A 24,799-nucleotide genomic window follows, 5' to 3' on the forward strand; every position below is an offset into this window, starting at 1 on the left:
ATCTATAAAGTTAATATTTATTATTAAATTGTAGTCAATTTGAAATTATGATAAATTTTGGTTACCTCCCTGTATAATTTAACCTCAAGCCAACTTTTGGAGGTTAAGTGAATTCTTGATTTGGTTGGTTTAGGTTGTGATAAACAGTAATATTTGTATAAACATTTTGAATTTTAGGTTCATATAAAATAAAAAAACTTACGAAAATGGCTGAAATGCTGAAAGAATTACGAGAAAAATCTCGCAAAAGGAAAATGTTGTTAGCACAAACAGTAAGTAAAGGAATATTTTGCAAACCACATCTGATTTTTTCCTTTTAGTTTGGTGTATCTGGTATTGATGAATTAAGAAGTGTATTAGGAACCGGAGAGACTTCCCACGAAAAATCAACCAGCAAAGAAAATGCTGGAGAAAACGAAAAATATGGTTATAAAAATAAGGACTATACAGATGAGTTGATTTACAAGGATTCTTCTCTGTTTTTAAAGGTGTTTATATTAAATTTCAGTAATGTGTTGCATATTGGTATGTTTATATGTTGTCCCATATATTTCATATCCATATTATTTATGATTCTGCTCGAGTCTATTGTTGTTTAGTAAGAATTCTATAATAAAAGATATAAGGTAGCAAGTTAGATTGTAGTGACAGTTCCTCATACTTTTGGATTTTCTAAGTTTGAGAGTTCACCAGTGCATCTTTCAAGCAGTGAAGCAGGCCATATTCATGGTCTTCTTTTTCTTTCAGTACCCTGTCCAATTGTTGAATGTTGGCGATCATATTGGCAATAATAACTTTGTTTATGCCGGCTCTAAATAAATTAGCCGTCTCTTAGTCTACTTTTAATAATTATTTTTTAAGCTTTAGCATCATCTGCATCATTCCTTGACTCTGAGGATTTATTTTGATCTATACATTGAGCTAATTAATTACAAATATTACTAAACAATAATCTGAGGTTTCTTGTATACTAAGCAAATAGATAGATAAGCAAAGTTTTTCCAGATAATTTGGGTTAGGTTTTTTGGTGAATACAGTTTATATTTCTTAAATTAATGAAAAACAAATAACACACAGTTTAATTAATTTGTTGATATATCTAATTTTGATAGAGTTGACATAGTTGTGTTATAATTATTTTGTCATTCTTGGTTAAAAAGCAATTGAAGATGTATCTTTTGTACATAGAATAATAAATAGAATTGAAGTTTAAACAAATGTTTTAATAATTTTCACACAAATTGTTGTCATCCTCCTTTGTGTAAAAAATTAATCAAATACAGTTTTGTAACATGTTTTATGATTTGAGAAAATAAGTAATGTCTTTAAATGAACTCTAAAGATATGCTTGCATGATTTTCCAGCAGACTATTGTCATTTTCTTTGCATAAAAAAGTTCTGTAATGAAATTCAAGATTTTTGAGAAAATAAGTAATATTTCTTTAAAAATGGCAGTAATATTAGATAAATTTAATTGAAAGTGCATGTTTAAAGATATATTTCTAGAAATTTCCACTTTATCAGTCAAATTTAGTGGATTTTACGTTGTATAGGAATTAATAGGGTACACTGAATCAAATTATTTATTATGCTGGGAATGATATTAGTTTATTATTATTTGAATTCAAAATTTAATTCTATTGAATTTTCAGGGAACACAATCTTCCAATCCTCACAATGATTACTGCCAACACTTTGTAGACACTGGTCAGAGGCCTCAAAACTTCATTCGTGATGTAGGTTTAGCAGATAGGTTTGAAGAATATCCTAAGCTACGAGAACTTATCAAGTTAAAAGACGAACTCATTCAGGAGACTGCTACTCCCCCTATGTATCTTAAGTGTGACCTAATGACTTATGACTTAAAAACAATTAATAGTAAATTTGATGTGATATTAGTGGAACCACCATTAGAGGAGTATCAAAGGACTATGGGTGCAACAAATATGCAGTTTTGGAGTTGGGACCAAGTGATGAATTTAGATGTTGGTGAAGTGGCTGCCCAAAGAAGTTTTGTATTTTTGTGGTGTGGGAGTTCAGAAGGGCTAGACATGGGGAGAGTTTGTTTAAGAAAATGGGGTTTCAGGAGGTAAATATTTTTGTGACACTGGTATGTTTATTTGTGTGACTTTGGTATATTAGTTGTATTTATTATAGAGTGTTTCACGTTAAGAAAATAACATTAGGCTTATGGAGATCAGTGTTGCCAAAACTCTCAGGGATGCGGTTTAACAGATTGTCGATATATTTTTCGAATTTCCATTTTTAATTAACATTTAACTGTAAAGTCAGAATAACAACTGAAGAACCACAAAGCCTTATTATCATTATGTAGTCTCAGAGAATGACATAAAATTGCTGACATACGCACACTGTATTATTTTAAGTTGCAATTAGTAATTAGATATACGCATTCCAAGTGGTCCGTTTATTTGCTTTTAAATCTTTAATAGCCGGCAAAGTGCATGATTTAACTAAGCAATATTTTCTACTAATTTCTATGATTCATGGTATATGATATTCTTACCGAAAAACAAATAAACTGTCGTTACTATAATTAAAATAAGATAAAATAAAATTATCTTTTGTAAATACTATTTATTTAATTAAAATCATTTTCCCTACTTTTCATCTCTTGTTTCGAATGGGCACTTTTGGTCAATTACGTTAAAAAACAATTATTTAATTCATGTCTGTGAAAACGAAAATACAAATTATACAACCCTGAATCGTGCTTGTGTTCATCGTGGCATCGCTGCGCTTCTATCGTCCATAAGAAATACATGGCCCTATCTCCGCAATGTTATTTTCTTAACGTGGAATGCTGTATAGTAAGTATTATTTGATTTAATTTTTAAATTTATGCGAAATCAATTTGTTATTAAGAATGATATAAAAAAATTTATGGAATGTAAAGTATATATTAGTGCTAGCCTAAAAATTAACAATTTTTATATAAAGGTTGCAATGGGCACATAATTAAAAAACAAAAAAGTTTTAGTTGCTAGTAAATTAAGAAACCACCTGATTGACATTCATATTCTTGCTACATATTCCATCATATTCAACCATGAAAAAAACCAGGAAGAAATGAATGATATAGAATTGGGTCCAATTCTATTTTGATATAGAATTGGGCATCAAATTTAATTTCATATTGTTTAAATAAGAAAATGCATTTTTAACCCTTTCGCTCATGCATTTTTGTTTTTTAAGATAAAAATTTGAAATTTGGTAGGCATATTCTTTTAATTTTTTAAAAATTTTTGGCCTACTCAAAATAATTCCCTGTTACCTCTTTTAAGGGATGTGAATTGTACAGTATATTGTACACTGTGAACAAACGGTGTATACGATCTGTACAATATATTACACATTGTGAGTAAATTTTAGTAGCTCTTGCGACTTTGGAAAACAAAATACAATTAAAAATCATAATATATCTGCAACTAATTATTTATTTGTATGATATAACAAAACAAATTTGTTTTTTTTTTTTAAATACATAAGTGTATATTGCACTTTTTACACATAAAATTGGTTCTAGAACCACATTTAGGGAATTTGCACCTAGAAGAAAAGGATGATGCAAATGACCAAATCCATCCAGCCTTACTTCTGCTGCTGGTCTAGTATCTGTTTTTTGCTTTTTCTGTGACAGAGATGACGTCGATTTTCTTGTATCCAAAGGACGTCCCCGTTTTCTGGAGAATACTTTGTCTGATTTTATCAAAACTTCAGCGACATATGCCCTAAAATGAACCAAATCCAATATTTTCTTGTCTGGAATACCTAAAGTAATCGCCTTTTGCCTGTATTCCAGCCAGCCATTAGAACTGGCGATATCGATACTATGTGTAAACATACAAAGTGTCCACTTCCTGGAACAAATAAAGGTTCTGTATAAAGTAATCAAAAAGTCGCATTTATCAACGCTACCCATATGTTGGTTATATTTTCTAATTACTTCAGGTCGTTTCACATAAATATACTGTTTCTTATTTTTGTCCCACCGTTTACATTCATCTTCTTTTCCTATACACTTTTATTTTTTTATTTTATTGTCAAACCACTACATATTGTACAGAAAATCCACGACCTTTCTTTGAAATCTCCTTTTCAAGCAGCAAAGGCGGTTTGCTAAACTTATCTCCCCTTGCTGTACAAGTAGTATAAATATTTTTATGCAGCAACAATTGCAATAAATTATAATTGAAAAAGTAGTTATCGAAAAAAATTGAACATTTGGTACTGCAATTCTTTCAGATAATTTCAGAACTACTAATGCTGCTAATCCAAAAACTTTTAATTGATTTTTGTTCAATTCCGTTGTAGCCCCTTGATAAATGAGAAAATCATAAATTAAACCACTGGAACCACACAATGCAAAAATTTTAATACCCCAAGGTTTTGGTTCAGTTTCGATTGGCAAAGACAAGCATTTGGATCTAATTATGTCATACAAAGGTTGTACCTTCCAAAAGCGATCCTGATCGATTTCACCAACATTTATTCTTTGGGTATCTACAAAATATAAATGAGTCCTTAGCGAATAAAACCTACATTGGCATACTTTTAGAAATTTGTTTTACTTGTAATTGTGGGCGCCAATAAAATTTTATATGTGGATAATGTAAATTCCCCATCAGTATATGAATTCTAACAATTTTTTTAGTTCGCCTACATTTGTTGAAGCAAATTTTTTCATATTGTGAACTGCAAGCAAGTTTGTATTTTCTATCATTATTTCAAATAAAGCAACTGTAAAATATTGTCTAAAATAAAAATATGGACTTTCAAGCTCTATGATATCATCTTGCCGTTGGGTATGCCAATTGATGTACTTTGGTGTTTCATAGCGGTCAATTTTGCGCCAAATAATATCTTTCTTTTTACTCAAATCATTGTTTGTCAAGAATCTATCAATAATTGTCTTACTTAATTACTACTCTTCATTCACATTCCGATGTAGTTGCTCCAGCATCTTCAAGATGAGGTGGACTTTCCTGATTTTCAACTAATTCGCCTAAAAAAATAACAATTAATTTATTTCACAACAGTTAAAAATCACAAATACCTTCTGTATGCTTTAACTTCTTCCCTCTCCCTTGCCATCAACAGCAGAACAACTAACTTCCTCGTTGTCTGTACTGCTTTCCTTCAACTCATTATCATCATCACTGCTAACTTCTTCCTCCTTATCCCCCCAACCATAATCGTCATTGTCGTCATCACTAAGCCCGTCAATATCTGATAGACTGGCCTCAATTAGATCTATTAGTTGTTTTTCATTTAACGGCTTTCTTTTACTCATTTTTATATGTATTTTGATACTGCAAAATAAATGAAGGATAAACAACTATAAATAATATCTAGTTTTGTAACATACCTGTCGACCTCCGTATGTTCACACTGTTCAGTATACTGTACCTTAATGTTACTCAAATATAGAAAAAACAAACAAACTTATCGGAAAGTGGACAAAGTGGACCGTAAATGCAGCAAATACAAGTGTTTCTAGTCATCAACAAAAATATATCTGACATTTACAACCAATCTGTAAATTATTAAAAGCCACCTTACATCCAGAAACTGAAGTAACCGTCACAGCAACCTACTTCCTTGAATTTCATTTTTTTTTTACTTTAAACTAATCAACGCTAGATGGAAGCAACTGTTTGAAATTAAAACTAATATGTATACATTATATTGTACATTGTGAATAAAGCGGATAGAAGCATCTGACAACGTCATTTTGATATCATTAAATTGATGTACAATATTATGCTGTACACAGTGAGCGAAAGGGTTAAAGTCAATTTCAATTCATAAGTAAAAAAGCCAAACAAAAAGAATTAGTTGCATAATTATTGTCTATTACTAAGATATTTGATAGTTTTCTGTGTAATTCTATTACATTTTAAGTTTCCTGTGGAGCAAAAACCTTAGTGTCATGGTTAGGTTCATTGATTACATTATTTCACCTGTTTCTGTATAAGAAACATTTGAAGAAGCTTTTGCTATGCTAATTTTAAACACCTCATTATAAATAATTATTTAAATAAATCAAGGCAATGAAATATTGATGGGAACATGTTGTGTCTGAATCTAAGATGGGAAAAGTATTAATAATTTGATAAAATAGTGTGTAGCATTCAATAAACCAGATGAAAGAATTATGTAGAGCCAAATTGCAGTAACTTTGACTTCTGTAATCAAATAAGTATACATCAAACAATAACTATTATTTCTTAATTTTTCTTGTAGATGTGAAGATATATCATGGATCAGGACAAATATAAAGAATCCTGGTCATTCTAAAACACTAGACCCCAAGGCAGTATTTCAAAGGACTAAAGAACATTGCCTTATGGGTATTAAGGGTACAGTGAGACGATCCACTGATGGTGATTTTATACATGCCAATGTAGATATAGACTTAATAATTTCAGAAGAAAATGAATATGGCAGTTTGGAGAAGCCAGTTGAGATTTTTCACATTATTGAACATTTTTGTTTAGGTAAGAAAGTTTTTCTTGTTGGCTGTTTCAAATAATTCTGTGACTATGAATAACACAAAATCTTGCATTTAATTTTGAGGGTGTCGCCAATTTGAGACAATTAACACACATCACTCTTTTCTTAACTGTTCATTATATTAATTTTCAGTGTTTTTGATTTAAGACACATTATTCTTCACACAAAGTATTTCGTCTCTATTAAAAATTGTGTATTTATTTACATTACACATTAGGATTATTAAAAACTATTATGCAGCCATTGTAACAAACTGGTTTTGGCACACACCCCGCACATTTGTGTGATAATTTGATAAAAAGTTACTCTATAAACCAAATTCCATGAATCCCTAATTAACAGGTTAACTGCGTTCCCAAAATATGTCAACCAAAGAACAGTGTTACCGGTCCCCCGGGACCGGTGGCTTGACGCGAATACGGTGCGTTACCGAACGTTGGGGACGGGTAGTGACGTAATTAGTTTTTACATCTTTACAGTTTTATAATATAAATTATACGAGTTTTAAGATCAGTTATTAACAGTAAAAACATTTTAAAACTTACCATTGTCATTCGGTTTTTGATCAGGTTTCCTATTAAGAATATTTTAAAGTATCAAGACAGCTTACCATTTTTTACAGATTTAGATTAAAAGATCAAAACTTCTTAATATTTTATTAGTGTAAATGATATTTGAAAACAAAAAAACATGTAAACTAAATAATATTTATTTCCTTAGTTATTAAACAAAAAAAAAAAACATAAAGTTTCAGGAAAATAAAAGATTTTTTCGTAGTTATTAAAAAAAAAACAATCAAGTTTCAGAAAAATAGATTATTTTTTATGAATGCTATTAAAGCAAGATAAACACATTCCTGGATGTCCAGGACATTCATTTTAGTAACTTGTTACTTTTGTCACCATATTACTTGCCTGTTTGCTTGAATGCGTTTCTCTTAATTTATGATAGCATCCTTGGCATTGTCTTCTCCTTTTCTTTCCAGGTCCTGACGGTTTATTAAAAGTATGTGGAACTCTTTTGGGAGTAGTGGTGTTTTCGTGTGCAGCTGTAGTAACAAGTAACTCCTGCGCCAATCTTCTTCTAAATTCCATTATAGATAATGTTGTGGAACAACTAATCTTGTTATAAACAATCCAGGCATTTACAATAGATGTTCCAAGCAAAAATTCAAAGGCTAGTTTACGGTACCATTTTAAACTTTTTCTTAAAACGGAATGATAAGAACTCATCTGATCACTAAAGTCTACTTCTTTTTTTGCTTGATTGTAATCAATAATTGCCTTTGGTTTCAATACAAACTCACGTTGCCAGTTTCGCTTTCCTGTTGGCCCTAAAGTAGTTGTATGGGTTGGATCAGTGCTTAACATCAGAACTGGCCGTTTGTCCATCCGTTTTATAATACGTAAGGAGTTGTTCTGTGTACCCCAAATTTCTCCCTTTTTCATTTTTTTAGGTACCGTTTTGGGAATACCTCTTCTGTTGGACCTCAGGGTTCCACAATAAATTATTTGTTTTTTGAAGAATAATTTGGCCAAAGACAAACTCGAGTAACAATTATCAGCATACAAATAGCGATAGTAGCCATTTTCGAATTCAACATGTTCAAGAAGATCATACACTATCTGCTCACTCTGAGCAGTATTTGCATTGGTAGTCGTATTTTTACAACGATAAACGATTATGTTGTTAGTATAACCATTCACTGTACATAACTTATATAATTTAATTCCATACGGGTGTGTTTTATTTGGCAGATATTGCTTTATTTTCATTCTTCCTTGATAAGGTACCAGGGGCGGCTCGTGATAGTACAAGATGGTGAGGCACACTACACTTAAGGAAAATTATTATTATTATGGTTAGCTTCTCTTTGCTCCAGTCATACCCGGCTAAGGAGGCATTGCTCGCGCCAGCAAACAATGACTTGGCGTGAGAAGGACTTCTGACGATACGCGCGCGGATCAACAAAAGTCATCCTCACCTCAAAGCTCTCCTAAGCCCTCCTCCACCCTCCCTTATGTGCACTGAAGGTGCAACATAAGGGCTGACTGCTTTTTGAAAAAGTCCGCGATTGAGCTGTATTTATGAGCACCATGTGTAATAGGGTGCTCATAAATGTAACTTAAATGATACCCAAGGTGTCGTTAAGCGACTTACTCCGGTTTATCATGAAATCTCGTATCGTGAGATAAAAGCGAACGAAAAACGAGGGAGCTCTAATCCTCGAGCCTGCACCTTGGTTAGCGGCCAAGTTGTAGCCTCAAGGATCTAGGTGGCCTCTCCCGTGGCCTTTTTTTATTTTTATAATTTTTTTGTGAATTTTTTATTATTTTATATTTTTTTTGAATCTTTATATTTTTTATTAATTTTTTTGGGATTTTTATATTTTTTTGGGGGTTAGTAGGTATTTTTTATCTGGGAGATTTGTTAGTAAGTGTTATAAATGGCGACTGCTAATCTAGTGCCATCTTCTTCACGCTCTCACATATCCCTTCAGTTGAAGCTTCGGTCTAGCATATCTCCATTGATCGTTCTCGTCGTAAGATGTTAGTCGGAAGGTCGATTTTGTGACATCATAACGTGAGGCCGTTTACGTTAAATAAACTTAAACAAAGGGTTAAATTTTGTTTTTTTCACGATTTTTAAAAATTATAATTATTTTAGAAAAACTTCAAAAAATATAAATTCTAAAAGGAAAACTGAGTTCTAAAATTTAAAGTTTTTTATAAATTAAAGGAATTCTGCGAGACTTCTGTTCTGCAAAATGATCTATTACATCGTCTATAAAAACGTTCTCATCCTGTGATTTTATAAATGATTTTTCAATTGAGATTTTTGCCATATTACTCAATCGTGTCTGTCCAGTTGTATTTCTGATGTAATTTTTAATCCTTTTTAGCGCGGAGAAACTTCTTTCTGCAGAAGCACTTGTCACTGGCAAAACAACACAAATGCATAATAATTTAAAAACTTCTGGCATACAAAGTTTTAAATCATAATCGTGAAAAAAAGTTAACATTTCATAAGGGCTTGCGCAATTTTCTATTATATCATTCCCGTACATAGCGGATAACTCACTTTTTAGTTGATTTATATCAAAAATATTATACTGCGTTGTCAAGTTTTTAATAGATCATGAGGAAATTCTTTAGCAAAAATGGGAAATTTTGATATATTCAACAGATCAAAGAAATGTAATTTTTCAACGTCGCAAAACCTAACCTCTATTTGGGTTGCTATAATGTCAAGAATTTCAAAAAAAATTTGCCTTAGTTGTTGAGTTTTATCAGTCATTTCAACTCCCTTACGACGACGTTTCGAGTGTAACGCAGCGGTATCCAGTTTTTCATAAATTGTATCAAAATAAGTACTGTTACTCCTAAATTCACGTATTTTACTTAGGGTATTTTGAAGTAAATTTCTGGCCTTAACAATGTCTGTATTTCTATTTTGTAGAATGGAAAAAACAGTATCAGTTTGATGAAAAATTATTAGAATATGCACTTATTATATAACATGTAATCTTACTGTTTTTTTAATGAAAAACAACACGAGATACGTCAAACGTGATCCTGCCGCACAAAGAGGTCAACAGGAAGTAATTTAACTACTACTTACTCTTACTACAACAATTTTGCAGAAATGTTCCAAAATGTACCAATGTTGCCAATCTGGTAAATGCATAGAAAAAAAATATTTTTTGTTAAATCGGAAAACAATAGAACAATATGTATAGTACCATCTACTAAAGGAAAATACTCTACTACAACATAACAATGTTGTTACAATTTTCAAATAAAAATCTATGTTTTATTTAAAATGTACTTTTATACCCCGAGGGAAAAAATGTAGCGAATTGGGTACCTTTGTACCCAAACGGCAACGCTGCTAATTAAAAGAACTACACCAAACCAGAGCGGCATGCCTCTCTTGTTCGGTGAAATCGTGGGCAGAAAATAAATAAATCATGTTGAATTTCGCTAGATAATGTGATGTCTAATATGTCAGACAGAGCAATGCCGTGAGGCTTGCCTCGGCGGCTATAATTTTTAAAGAGAGAATGAGATGCACAGATGATATATTAGAAGCTGGCGCGGAAAATGGAGCCGTTGTTTATTTAATATTTTGTGGTTTAAGCTTGTCCCTTGTCCGGCCCGTAGATTATGAAGAAATATACAAAGATAATACATCAGGGGTGTACATATTTTAATTTTTTATCATAATGAAAATAAAGTTATTTAGAAAATTCCAAAAAGTTAAATTGTAGTTAAAGAACGTAAATAGTCAATTGATACTGGTGAGGCACTGCCTCACCTGCCTCATAGGACCAGCCGCCCCTGTAAGGTACTATACTTTCATCGACTACCAAAATCCGTCCTGGAGTTAATGCAGCTTGAAAATTTTTATTCAGTACTTTTAAAACTTCCCCTAACTTATAGAGCCGATCATCTTTATTACACTGCTGATTATTACAAAAATGAATGCAACGCATCAGTAAAAGGAACCTGTCTCGTCTCATGGTAGTCGTAATAAACTCATTCATGAACATGGGATCTTTCGACCAATATAAATTTATTGCGGGACCATCAACTAATCCCATAACTATACATATTGAAAAAAAAAACGTTTCAGTTTGGCTATATCGCTGTCAACCCAGTAACGTATACGTGATTTTGATCGATGTATATTTAACAACATTTCCCGAGCAAATCTATTTGTTTCAGTGACAATATTCTCTAAAAGATCATCGGTTACAAATAACTTGTAAGTGTCTATAGGATTTTTTATTTCGTTAACGTTAAAATTTAATATAGGCATATCTTGATATTGATTCAACTCATCAGTTTCATTGTCACTCTCACCTATATCATGCCACTCGTTTTCATCATCATTTTCAGATTCTGACATTTTTTCGTTATCAATTTTTGTCTCATTATCATCGTCGAATAAATCACTCTCACTTACATCACTGTACGATTCATCTGAAGAAAGAACATAGATTTTGTCGATTACAGAATCGTCCGAATCAAAAGGATCGTCCCGTTCATTTTCACTGTCACTATTTGGCAACTCTGCAAGCACACGGTCTCTTAAATCAGTTGGACTTTGGCGCGAATTTACAATACTTGGGTTATCTTCGTCATATTTTTTATTTTCAACTGAAGTACTCGGTTCGTTACACTCTACAGTTTTTGTTTTGTTTGTATCAGCTGTTTGAGCTAAAAACAAAATCTTTTAACGCGGGATGACATTTTTAGACTAGTAAAATCACGTAAAACACGGACGTAAACACACCTGCTATATATATGACATACAAACGATACTAAATGTCGATTGACTGCGCAAGCATGCAGATATATAAATATGCACCGATCCCGCATGATCGGTCTCGCACCCGAGTAACAAATTGTAATCTCTGTGCGTTACCGGCCCCCAAAGTCCGGTACATTTTTTTCTTTTAGAAATGTTTAGAATCTTAAGACAAGTATAAAGCTGTTTTTAGCATTTAAAACAAACGAATATTAACGAAGATATGCCTTTCGCAATTTTAAAAAGTTTCCAGTTTTCACACGCCGCATTTTAATAATAACGAACACCGGTCCCAGGGGACCGGTAACGCAGTCAACCTGTTTAGAACTCATTTTTAAAATATGTATATTTCATTGTGTATAATGTTTTATTTAAGGAAGAAGAAGACTACATATATTTGGCAGAGATAGTACAATCCGTCCAGGATGGCTTACAATTGGTCCTGAATTAACAAATTCCAATTTCAACTCAGACCTTTATTTAAGTTATTTCACACCTACTAGCCTTACGACCAGTTGCACTGATAGAATAGAAGCCTTAAGACCTAAGAGTCCTCCAGCCAAAGGCAAAGGAAACAGTGGTGGTAGGGGCAGGAATAATTTTCCAAGAGGAAGAGGACGAAGTCGCTGATGCGGATTTTTTAAGATTGATATTTTTTTATTAATACAATGGTTCTTTTTTACAACTGTCTGATTTTAAAATCATATGTGATATTTTAAGCTGGAGTTTCAGTTTAATATTCTTAAACATGAATTCAGATGTCAGATTTTAAAATAAAAATTTAATTGAAGTTGTAATAGAATAGGCAATAAAAGGCATTTGTGTAACTGTGGACATTTTACTTTGCAATATTTTTACTATTTACTATATTTTATCCCAACTCAATACTCTTACCATATATTAAATTATAGAAAAATCACAAGGATTTAATCTTGACACATATTTGTGCTTTGTTGACTAAGTACTCCAAGATCAATACAGTAAAATAGGATAAATTGTGATATATACTTAGGGAAATGGGTACGCCAGAACATCTAATTGATTTATTACAAGAACTGTATGTAAATAGTACTGCCAATGTAAGATTTAATAACTTGCATTCGAAAAACTTCAAATTGAAATCTGGAGTTTAGTAGGGATGTATCATATTCCCCTTTGATGGAATGATGAAGTGCGATAGAAGGTTAGGGAGAAGAAAGAGGTATGCCAGGTCTAAAAGAGAGGAAAATAAGGATATAGTTAGAAATACCCGAGGGGATGAAAAGGTTTTACAGCATTGTCAAAGCAAAGGACTCCCGTGCGGCAGATTAAGACTGCAGATAGAAGAGTGTTAGTATCTGATGTTGAAATAAAGCAAATATAGTATGAGTACCTTAGATTAGTAAATGAAGAACATTAGAGGAAAGACAGATTTAAATAGGTTGAAGACTGGTAAGACAGTAGGACCTAATGAATAGGATATATGAGAATAGTTTGGGTTTATGCCATAAAGGAGGACAATGGATGCCTTGTTTGCTTTGAGACATTTGATAGAGAAATACGGTAAGAAGAAAAGAGTACCAAAGTAAGGATTTTACAGTAAGTTTTCCACTGATGATTGGTTTGCATCCAGGCTCTTCAGTGAGTCTCTACCTGTTTAATCTTGTTATGGATGTACCAACAGACTAAGGTAAGGGAGGGGAATCCTTGCTCAATGCTCTTTTCGGATGATATCGTGTTAGTGGAGCAGAGCAAATAAATGTTGCTCGAGAAGTTAAAGGGTTGGAGAAGGGCTATTGAGGACTCAGGGTTAGCTGAAAAACGGAGTATAGATGGTTAGGAGAAACAGGAATGATGGGGGACGTAGAATTGCTTGGGGAAAAACTAGGACGAGTAGGTAATATTTTGGCTCCTACATAAAGGAAAATGGTACACTAGATCGAGAAATTGTTCACAAAATACTGGCTGGTTGGTATAACTGACCGAAAAAGTGGTAAAGGGTTGAAGGGGTAGATATGCAAGAGTGTAGTTAGGCATGCATTGGTGTATGTGTACGGCGGTGAAGTTTGGCCTATAAAGAGGGTGCAGGAAAAGAAGATGGAGGTAGCTGAAATGAAAATTTTATGGTAGACGTTGGGTAAGACTATAAGGGGCAAGATCAGGAACGACGTGATTAGGGAAAGTGAAAGTGGGTGACTACAGTCTCAAAAAAGGTTCAAGAACAAATACTGCAGTGGCTTGGTCACGTCAGACATAGAAATAAGAACTATGTGGGACAAAGGATAGAACTGTTAGAAGTTGAGGGAAAGAGAGGCAGAAGAAAATCGAGGAGAAGGTGGAAGCACTATATGGCAGAGGACTTGAGAGAGAAATGTTTAAATAAAGAATACACGATGGACAGAAATAAGTGGCGAAGAAGCGGAAGAAACAGCGACCCCTAAAAAAAAAAAGTTGAGAAAAGAATAATTAAATCCACTTTATTTATTTAAAAAGACTTTTAAACTTAAAATTGTATTTAACTGCTCAATTAGTTGATTGTGGACGCCAATGGTTTAGATTTTAATTTAAGGATTCTCTTGTGAATATCAGTTTTAAGCATTAATTTCTAGTATTTAAGAATTTACTACTCTGGTTTTTTTATTCTGAAAAGGTTAGATAGCGTTTCGTTATATTTTATTAAGAATAAATGCGCCAGTATGACAGCTTAACAATTTAATGAACGCCGTCAAGATAAATACGAAGAAGGAATTATGTTTTGGAGTTAGTAAAAAAATTTCAGGAAGCTGGGAATGTACTTGGGTAATAAAAAACGAGAAACTGAGGAGCTTGTAGTTAATGGACCTAGTGTAGTCGCAGTATTGTAATATGTTTACCTATATTCCATGTTAAGTACAAGACAAATAGGATCTGGAATCAACCGAACTAGCGTTCAAGCCATTTGGAAGAAGAACAAATTCTATCCATATATAATATCTTCTTAACGCAGGAACTTTGGAGATGATTATGACCGCCGCGCCGTTGACGATTTTGTGAAATAATCAGTGAGCTAACAGTTACCGATCCACAATTTCGCTTTAATATTTGTTTTTCCGATGAATGCACTTTTTTTTAAACCGTCGTATATACCGATATTGGTCTGATTACAACCCCAGAATTTATTATAAGGTGCATATACAGCAACCTTAAAATTAAATTTATGGGCTGGTATTTTTGCTGTTTGACTTGTGGGATTACTTTTTTTTACTAGGCAATTTGACTGGCGAAATGTATTTATAATTACTGGAATACGTGATTAATTCTGCCTTGACTGATATTATTGAAAACAATCAACAATATGGTGAAAATCATTTGATTTTTCAACAGGACTGTGCTCCTTCGCATTCATCATCATCATCAATGGCGCTACAACTCTTCGTGAGTCTTTGCCGCGTTTACTATTGTCTTCCATGTTTGTCGGTCCTGTGCCAGTAATTCCCATTGTCGCACTCCCATTTTCTCTATTCTCCGTTCATAAATTGTTGAGAGCACGAAATGTGCCTCAAACTCATAAAACGGTCGTAAACCATAGGCGTTCCTGAGGTGTTTATTCATTAAATAATAATATATTATTTTTTAATACTGTTATATATATATATATATATATATATATATATATATATATATATATATATATATATGTATATATATATAATATTAATAATATTTTAATACTAATATATTTAGCAAAAAAACAATTAAAACTTTCACGGCTAATGTTATGTAATTATATGTAATTATATTATATTAATAAAAATAAGAATTTAACCATTAACAATTTTGTAAATAAGAATACCTTATCTCTTTGGATATTTCAATACTAATCTTCGCGTTTAATCACTTTACTAGAAAACCTGGAATTCATATCCGAAGGTACTATTCGTTGCAAGATAATTAGGATGGATTTCCCCAGATTTTTAATAATATAATGGGTATGCTTTGGCCACGTGCCTCGTTTGTTCAGTTTATATTCGAAACTTAACTTAAAAGGGTGAAGTTATTACGAACGAAAACAATTTTTTTGTTTAGTACGTTTTTGATCGCATGTAATTTACGGCTCGTCGGTGTGTCCGCGTCTACGGCAGTAATTAGCGTCTCGAATATTTCTTTTGCGAATTATATGCAGTGCGTGAGTGATTTTTTATTCCATATACCTACGAACATATACGTACCTTTCGCTCGTGCTCGTTTTGTTGGATTGTTTGTGATGGCTTCATCATCAACATCATCAAGTTTTACACCGGTACTGTTGCGTACAGTCAGTAAGTCTGTCTATTCACCAAGAGAGAAGACTATTGTCCTGAATGTTCACGATGCTCTGGTTTCTCAGAATCCCACAAACACTGTTCGCAACATAGTCGAAAGTTGTGCCAACATGACTGGCGTAGGAGAGTCAACTATATATAGGTTCCTATCAGAAAGAAAAAAAAACACGGTATAGCTAACCCAAACACAAACGAACACTTAAAGAGAGGGAAAAAGCCTATTGAAATTGATGAATTTGCCAAAAATGGTAATAATAGTCTCCCGTTTTATACCGCTGTCGCGGCTTTGGGAGTATAGCAAGGTAGTCTGCTATATCTAGGGCCTACGGTATACAAGGAAGGTAACATGGCCAGTGCTACGCTTCAACCGTCTATTATTACCCCTGGTTTTACCCAAGGTACTCATTTTTATTCAGGCTGAGTCGACCTGGGGCCTATAGACATTTTTAAAATGTCTAGATGTTCTTGCCGGCGGTAGGATTCGAACTCCGGACCACCGGCTTGCGAGGCAAGCATCCTACCGCTTGCGCTACGCAGGCCCCTACCCCAAAAATGGTATTCGAAGGAAAATTCATGGATTTTTTTTTCAAAAAAGAAATACCAAACCTAAACAAAATTTTACAAGAAGTTAGAAACGACCCGGATTTGCCTCATATCGGACGAACTAAATTGTGGCAGGTTTTAAAAGAATTAAATTTCCGGTGGGAGAAATCAGACCGAAAATCACTTTTTATTGACCGGGAGGAGATAATATGTTGAAGAAGAAATTATCTAAGATCCATACGAAAATTCCGGGCTGAAGGAAGGCCCATCTTCTACCAGGATGAAACGTGGGTAAACTCAGGTCATACTCCAAAAAAAATTTGGTCAGATAAAAATATATTAAGCTCCAGGCAAGCCTTTATGGAAGGTTGGTCTAAAGACTATCACGAGGAGATGACAGCTGATGTTTTCGAAGAGTATTTTGAGCAGATGATTGAACACATACCACCAAATTCAATTATAGTATTAGATAATGCACCTTATCATTCACAACTAGTAGAAAGACTGCGTGGAAGAAACAGGATATTCTTGACTGGCTGCGGAATAAGAATCTGCCTTACGAAGATGGAATGGTAAAAGCAGAACTTCTAAAAATTGCCCGGCAACACAAATCTAAGTTCAAGGAATACGTAGTTGACAAAATGGCGGAAAGGCGAAACATTACAGTCCTTAGACTTCCACCCTACCACTGCGAAATAAATCCAATTGAACTCATTTGGGCACAAATGAAAAGTTATGTGGCTAGAAAAAATACGTTATATAAAATACAAGCTGTACGTGAATTGTTATACGAGTCTTTACAACATATTACAGAACAAAACTGGAAAGATGCAGTAAGGCATGTAATAGAAGAAGAACAAAAAATGTGGGATTTTGATAACATAATTGATGCGACCGTAGAGACACAACCGCTAATTATTAACCCTCAAGATGACTCGGATTCCGAAGTTGATCCTATTTATTTTGAATTTGAATAGTTTTCTAATCGTAATTATATAAGGTAAGTAATAAAAGTTGTAATCGTAAGGTATTAAAGGGGAAAGGCGCAAAATGTCGCCTGTCAAAATGTTCAATGTGTTTTAAATGTATCCATTTTTTTTCAAATCCTGAGAAAACTAAACAGCATTTTTCAAAAATTTAAAGGCAGAATGAAATATTTTTTAGAATAAATAAAAAGGTTCTCTTGCATGCAATATTTTCAATTAAAAATTATACTATATTTTCTCTTTTATTTTTACCCCTGTTACATAACATATTAAAATAAACATTGAAGAAGTTTTCAGGGACTTTCTGCCTTGAGTAATAATGTAATCTTTCATTCTGCGTTTAAATTTTTCAAAAATATTTATTAGTTTTCTCCGGATTCGAAAATAATGGATACATTTAAAACACATTGGAAATTTTGCCAGGCGACATTTGACGCCTTTTTCCTTAATTAAATAAATGTATCTTCTACAAATGGCAAGAAACTTTTTATTTTTGAATAAAATAAATAAGTTTTATTAAAAAACACAATTTACATAAGTACAATTTAAAAAATATATTTATTTAGTTCAAATAAATGTTTCAATCATATACTCTACGACACTGGTCGTTCATCTCTAACCATTCAAAATACCCCCGTAATAGGATTATAAGGTATTGTATTCCTTCAGATATAAGGTGGGTTAGTCGAAAACGTCTTAAACGAAAACGTTTTAGGTTGGTTTTTACTATTATATCGTATTACCTATCCTCTCTGTATTTCAGTTTTCTAATTAGGGTTAAACTTGTAGTGAGCTATCAACAAATTGTGAACCGACTGTAGATCTTCTTTGACTGCATCTTTCCACCTTTTTCTAGGCCGCCCTACAGACCTTCTTCCCTCTGGCCTTTCCCAGAACACATTGTTTATAAGGCGATTGTCGTTACTGCTTATCACATGCCCTGCCCATCTGAGTCTACTGGCCTTTATATATCTGACTAGATTTTCTTTTCCGAATAGAGACTCTAGCTCGTTATTGTATCTGCCCCTCCATTCGTTTGTCACGCTGTCTCTGCAAGGGCCATATATCATTCGAAGAAGATTTTACTTTCTCACTCCTTCGCATTATGCTTTACTTATTCGTCAATATTTGGACAAAAATTTTCCACGACATTCGTATCTGTAAAAGATTTACGTCAACGAATGCCTACGAAGTACGAATCACTCCTCAAATGTTTCGGAATGTGCAAGAACGTTTCGAACAAACCTTTATCATTGTATGGACTCCGGAGGTGATCAGTTTCGCTATTTGGTCTTGGTCAACTAAGAAATAGATATAAGGTTGAATGCTCGAATAAATGAACTTTGGAAAAATTAAAGGCAAATATCGAGCACAATTTTAATAATCAAATCTTGCCCAAGTACTTTCGCTTTCTACAGCATCATCAGGGGCATCTGAAATAAGCCAAGAAACGTTTTTTTATTTAAATGAAGAAACATTGATTAACTTCGATAAAAAACTCGAAGTTAATGGATGATAAAAGTTTTTTTAATTAACGTTTTAGACTTACTTCGTCAAATTTGGGCTATCCAGCAAGCGCAGAATGTAATAAACATAAATTTAAACATATATTTACATTTTAGTGTAGTGTTATGTACAATTTATGTTTAAATTTTACAGGTTTGCTTAAGAGATGAAGCCACATTTCAAATTATCGATGACAAGGCCCAGTTTGTCCAAAGACATCCAAGGAAAAATTTGAAAAGGAGCAATTAATACAATTAAACATTTCACCTCAGTAATAATATGGTCGGTGATTAGTGGCAAAGGTATGGGACGTTTGTATGTCATAGAAGGAACCATGCGACAATACCAATATAAAAGGATTTTGCAGACAAAATTGGTTCCACAAGTGAATGAATGGTTTGGTAACAACCATAAGATGCAGGATGCAGCACCTTACCATACGGCTAAAAGTATTAAAAATTTTTTATTAGTACAAGAAATTCCGCTCTTACCATGGCCCGCCAACTCATCAGATATGAACCCCATTGAAAATGTCTGGGAGTGCCTAAAAAGAGAGTTAGCCAAGCAAATAATTACCAATAAAGTTCAGTTGATAGAAATATTTATTTTCCATTGGAATCACACCGAAAATTAAAAAAAATATCAGGAAAATGCATATACAGCATGTCTATAGAAAATGTCACACTGAGAGTGCAGTACGGGTAAGATACGGCAATGCTTTTCTTATGGAGAATAAACGCGCAGGGTTGTCGGTTTTCTCCAGCTGTTGATTGCTCATTGTCTCACAGGACCGGCTTGGATAAAATGCATCTGGCGGCAGTACGAGTAAAATATTTTATATCATGTATACGTATACAGTAGAATAAAAAGGCATTGATGAGTTATTGACCACGAAAACTATGAATTTTGCATATAAAACGTCAACATGAGATATACAATTGAATCATATTCATAAGAGTAATATTTGAACACCTCTTTACAAGAACAACATACAATAACTGTAGTTTTAATGTTTTACATAAAATAGAAAAAACCTACATAATTTCTAGGAAAGAATTTTTAAACTTGGAAATTATATTATTTATAGATATTATATATAATATTCAAATTTCCAATTCTTTCATAGAAATTAGATTTTTTCTATTGTATGTAAAATATTAAAAATACAGTTATGTTGTTTCTATAAATAGGTCTTCATTTCTTTTGTAGAACTTCTGCTACAAATTACCATCATTAACATAATCACCTAAATATGGCCATAAACTTGTTTGTCATAATTAGTATTTGATAAACTCCAAGCTTCCCCTATTTCACCCCCTACCCATCCTAAGGATGGGTAGGGGGTGAAAGTGCTTTTGGAAAACGAAACTACACTTCAAAATTTAGTCCGAGTTTCAACAGAGAGCATGGAGTCCCATAAGTTTAAATCCGGTGAATTATTTAACGGTTGCGCTAAACTCGTAGTGTTAAATGTGTTGTGTTTTTTACAAAATACGGAACAACTTAATGTAAGTGCTGCTGTAAGACGTACTTCGTTGATGACTGGTGTTAGCGAAAGAAGCATTTACAATTTCAAAAAAGAAAAAGAACAGAGTGGAACGTTGAAATCGCCAAAAAAACGTAAAAAACGAGTGTGTCAATCAAATTCTAGAATATTCACATATGACGAGGGTGTAAGAAGTATTCTACGGAGAATTGTTCATTGTGAATTTTTCATGAAAAATTTGCCGCCATTCTTAAAGCATATACATAACTTCATACAAGGTAATGAGAATATACAGCCGTTGTCTCTTTCTACTTTATACAGACTTCTGAAAGATATTGGATTTGTTTATAAGAAACGTGGCCGAAGAAGCATCATGGTGGAGCGAGAGGATATTATTCATTGGCGCCATAATTATTTGAGAACTATACGACGTTTGCGAAAAGACCATTGCAATATCATATATTTGGACCAATCGTGGGTTAATGTTGGCCAATCTATAAATTACGAATGGTGCGATACTACGATACAAAACAGTCGTGATGCTTTTCTCAAAGGTTTAAGTACTGGCTTAAAAGCACCTACTAAACGAGGTCCACGATATGTTTTATTGCATGCAGGTTTTTCAGGAGGTTTCCTTCCTGGCACACAGCGTGTTTTTCTAGCAAAGTAAAATGATGGCGACTATCACGATGAAATGGATGCCGCATATTTTGAGTCGTGGTTTAAGGAGACATTAATATCAAATTTACCAAATAATGGTCGCAGAAAAGTCATTGTAATGTACAATGCATCGTACCACTTCCGTAAAGAGAGATTCCCTAACAATTCCTGGAATAAAGCTGCAATCAAGGAATGGCTAGTGGAAAAAGACATTTTTTTCGAGGAGTGTTATTTGAAATCCGAGCTATTAGAAGCAGCGCGTGCTTTTAAAGATCAAAGATCAATACGATAAGTATCATCTTGATGAGTATGCTTCACAACATAATGTTTATATTTTAAGGCTTCCTCCATATCACTGCGAATTGAATCCTATAGAAATGGTGTGGAACCAAGTTAAGCGATATGTAGGTACCCATAATACCACTTTTAAAAACGACGAGGTACGCCAGTTGATCGACGACGGTTTCGCACGCGTCAGAGCAAAATTGGCGCAATTATGTCACTCATGTTGTTGAGAAAACGGAAACTGAGATGTGGACTGCGGACAACCTGCAAGATGACGTAGACCAATTGATAATACACGCGAACACAGGGGAGAGTAGCGAAAGCGAATCCGACATCTCGGATGTAGAGGACGACTTTAGTATAATTAATTGAATATCTGTGAGTAACCTCGATTATTTTACACGGTATAACCAATAAAATGCATTTACCAGTCCAATCAGAGTATGGGCTTTTCGGATATTGGGCTGGGTGCACGGAAATCGAGTTCCCAGAGGTTCCACCCTATATATTTATAGCTATCAAGAAATGTAATTTAAAATATATTTGTTAGTTTAATAAAGTATAAATATAATATAATGTTAAATAACTTACACTATAAACCTTATACCTGCTCATCTGGTCAAGTGTGGGCAAGGAAAACCATTATCCCATATGGAATAACACAAGGTTTCGCTGAAAACTACCAGGTTGCTATGCCAAGGAACTAGGTAAACTTATGTTGTGTGTAAAAAATGCGAGACTGCATTATGTTTTATTAAGGACAAAAACTGCACTTCAGATTTTCACAAAAAAAAAATTTCATAGTAGGTGTTAAAATTTAGCAGTGATTCAAGTGCGCAACTTGTTTTTTTTAATAACATCGCCGGGATTAAAAAATGTGCAAAGCTTTTTCGATATTCCGGTTCCTGATAATTTTTCACATATTTACAAAAGAAAAATTTTTCTTGGATATTGGGCTGGGTACACGGAAATCGAGTTACCGGAGGTTCCACCCGATATATTTATAGCTATCAAGAAATGTAATTTAAAATACATTTGTTAGTTTAATAAAGTATACAGTTTTATAATAAAATTCTCGCTAAAAACTTAAGGTCTTTTTATTCAAATCCATGCCTCTTATTTGGCTACCTGAAGGCAATTATTTTATCAATATATTATTTTATAATAAATAACAGAGCCCGGCGTAGAGATCTGGGTACGGTTCTGTGACTACCACTTGGACCTGTTTGTATCGCCAAGCACAAGGCGTGAAATCCGGCAATTGTGCATTCCTATATTAGCCGTACTGCACTCTCGGTGTGACATTTTCTATAGGAGAGTGGCTGCACTGCTTAAAGCCAAGGGTGGCTTAACAAAATAATAATGTTATAGTAAAATATTGTAATAATTTACGTTGTTTTTGTTCAATAAATAAGCAAAAAGGTTACTACTATTATTTGTGTTATGTTTCTTACTTATAGCTAACATTGTTATAATTATAATTGATTATAAAACACAGAAAACTAAAATTTGCTAAATGAGTCTAGTAAATTGAGCAGGAACTGTATGTTATAACCGAAAATAGTTAAAAAAAATAATTTCTAAAATATTTAAATTACGGGGTGACCCTAATTTTATATTCGCAGTGTATTTATGCAGCTCTTCAAAGGAACTCTGCATTAAATCTAAAGTTTTATTGCGATTTATATTTTTGGTCTACCTGGTCGAATGTCATCTTTTACTCGTTCAGTTTAATCAAAGCGACATTAGATCTTTTTCTATCGCAGGAACCTCTGTACGCCCATCAGGATGTAGTCCGAGCCCATTACTAAAACAGGAATTGGCTGTTTTTCATTAAAAACCATCTTTAATGTAGAGCTTTTAAAGCACATAAAACAACTGTCAGCTTGAGCTGTTAATACAATTTATTTTACAAAACTTTTTAATAAAGGTCCAGCTATTGTTAGATTTATGAATTAATGTCAAAATCACAGCATTTTATATTTTTACTAAATTACTCCAAAACAATTTGGCACTGAGAAGTATTATATTTCTGAACTTCGTGACTAAATTAAATACCAAGTGTTACATACAGCTGAACTCGTATTGAGTTAAGGATTCCAATAAGAATACAATATACAGAGTGTTGTATTTAAAAAACCAGAGTGACCAATAATATTAGAAAATGGTTAATCTGGCAACATTGCAAGCATTAAATTTGAAATCTCAGTATTTCAGAATAGGCGTATCCCAGTTTTTGTACAATTCGGACCATTCATTTAGGAAAAAATTGGGTGTGTCAAGACTTTGGGTATACTCTGTATATTTCCCATGTATGTTTGAATATTCATTTTAATTTTCTAGCAACTCTAGCCATATCCCTTACTATTGGTGAGCAGTTTATTTCAGGTTCTTCTGTTTAACTTAATTACTTCCATGTCTATTAAAACAAAATCACAAGTCTGGCCCTAAAAAAGCCTAATAAAAAGACCTGATAACACTACCAGACAAAAAATTTTCTACAAAATAGATTAAAATAAATTTTTACCATTTTAGTTGCGTTCCAATAGTCACCGAGAGTTAAAAACGCACTCAAATTTTAAGTTATCGCAATCGCAAAAACTCACAGGTAACAAAACTCACTATATAAATATTTTTGTCTTTTGAATGTAACGCGTAAATTTATAAAAGTAAAATAATAAAATAAAAAAATGGCCTGCAATTTTTTACCGAATCGAGTACTTGACGTCTATAAAAATTCCGATACCCTTTCGGAAGCATCAGAATGTGGTACTACTACCTCAGAATGGACTTCGAATTGGGACTCCAAGGAGGAATTGAGAGACCTTCTTTCGAAGCTGGGACTCAAGGAGGTGTCAGACCTGCATCAGGAACGGTTCAGGGTCGACAGAAAGAAATTGGAACAAATGTTGACAGGTATGTTATATTATTATTGTAGATATATCCTACATCAGATCTTTATTCTTTGTAACTTTGTAACATAATTCTTCTTTTTTAATAAATCTCTACTTTCTTTATTTCCATCAAAGCTATGTTTAACTCATTTTGATAATATCTTTAGACTTCAAGCCTGTGCCATTTTCAGTCTTGCCATCAGTTTCTTGGCTGTCCTATATGTTTCTTCTTACGCTTGGTTTATATTTTACAACTTGTGATACTCATTTATTTTGATTGATTCTTTCAATATGTTCTCTCCATTTTCA

General features: G+C 33.2%; 2 protein-coding genes across 3 annotated transcripts in view; both read left to right on the forward strand.

Moving 5' to 3' along the window:
- The window catches only part of BicC (protein bicaudal C), a 635,428-nt gene that overhangs the window by 523,992 nt on the left and 86,637 nt on the right, over nucleotides 1-24,799 (forward strand). The window contains exon 1 of one of the 2 annotated variants that reach the window (XM_072538137.1): nucleotides 24,121-24,512. The exons of the other annotated variant lie outside the window; for it this stretch is intronic. Within the exon in view, the coding sequence (XP_072394238.1) occupies nucleotides 24,287-24,512 (226 nt within the window). The 5' untranslated portion in view covers nucleotides 24,121-24,286. Of the gene's footprint in view, nucleotides 1-24,120; nucleotides 24,513-24,799 lie in introns of those variants that run through there. 2 annotated transcript variants of the gene reach the window in all.
- LOC140446968 (N(6)-adenosine-methyltransferase non-catalytic subunit METTL14-like) lies at nucleotides 79-12,678 on the forward strand. Its single transcript, XM_072539563.1, has 5 exons — nucleotides 79-272; nucleotides 321-488; nucleotides 1,653-2,089; nucleotides 6,268-6,521; nucleotides 12,227-12,678. The coding sequence occupies exons 1-5, from the start codon at nucleotides 207-209 to the stop codon at nucleotides 12,478-12,480; spliced, it is 1,179 nt and encodes a 392-aa protein (XP_072395664.1). The 5' UTR covers nucleotides 79-206; the 3' UTR covers nucleotides 12,481-12,678.

This window comes from Diabrotica undecimpunctata, chromosome 7 (genome assembly GCF_040954645.1).
Source record: "Diabrotica undecimpunctata isolate CICGRU chromosome 7, icDiaUnde3, whole genome shotgun sequence".
NCBI lineage: Eukaryota > Metazoa > Arthropoda > Insecta > Coleoptera > Chrysomelidae > Diabrotica > Diabrotica undecimpunctata.

Bases quoted from the DNA above. Each gene is read 5' to 3' on its own strand.
- LOC140446968 (XM_072539563.1), top strand. From the start codon at position 207: ATGGCTGAAATGCTGAAAGAATTACGAGAAAAATCTCGCAAAAGGAAA. The intron at 273-320 runs GTAAGTAAAGGA...TTTTCCTTTTAG, and splicing joins AAATGTTGTTAGCACAAACA to TTTGGTGTATCTGGTATTGA. The intron at 6,522-12,226 runs GTAAGAAAGTTT...GTTTTATTTAAG, and splicing joins TATTGAACATTTTTGTTTAG to GAAGAAGAAGACTACATATA.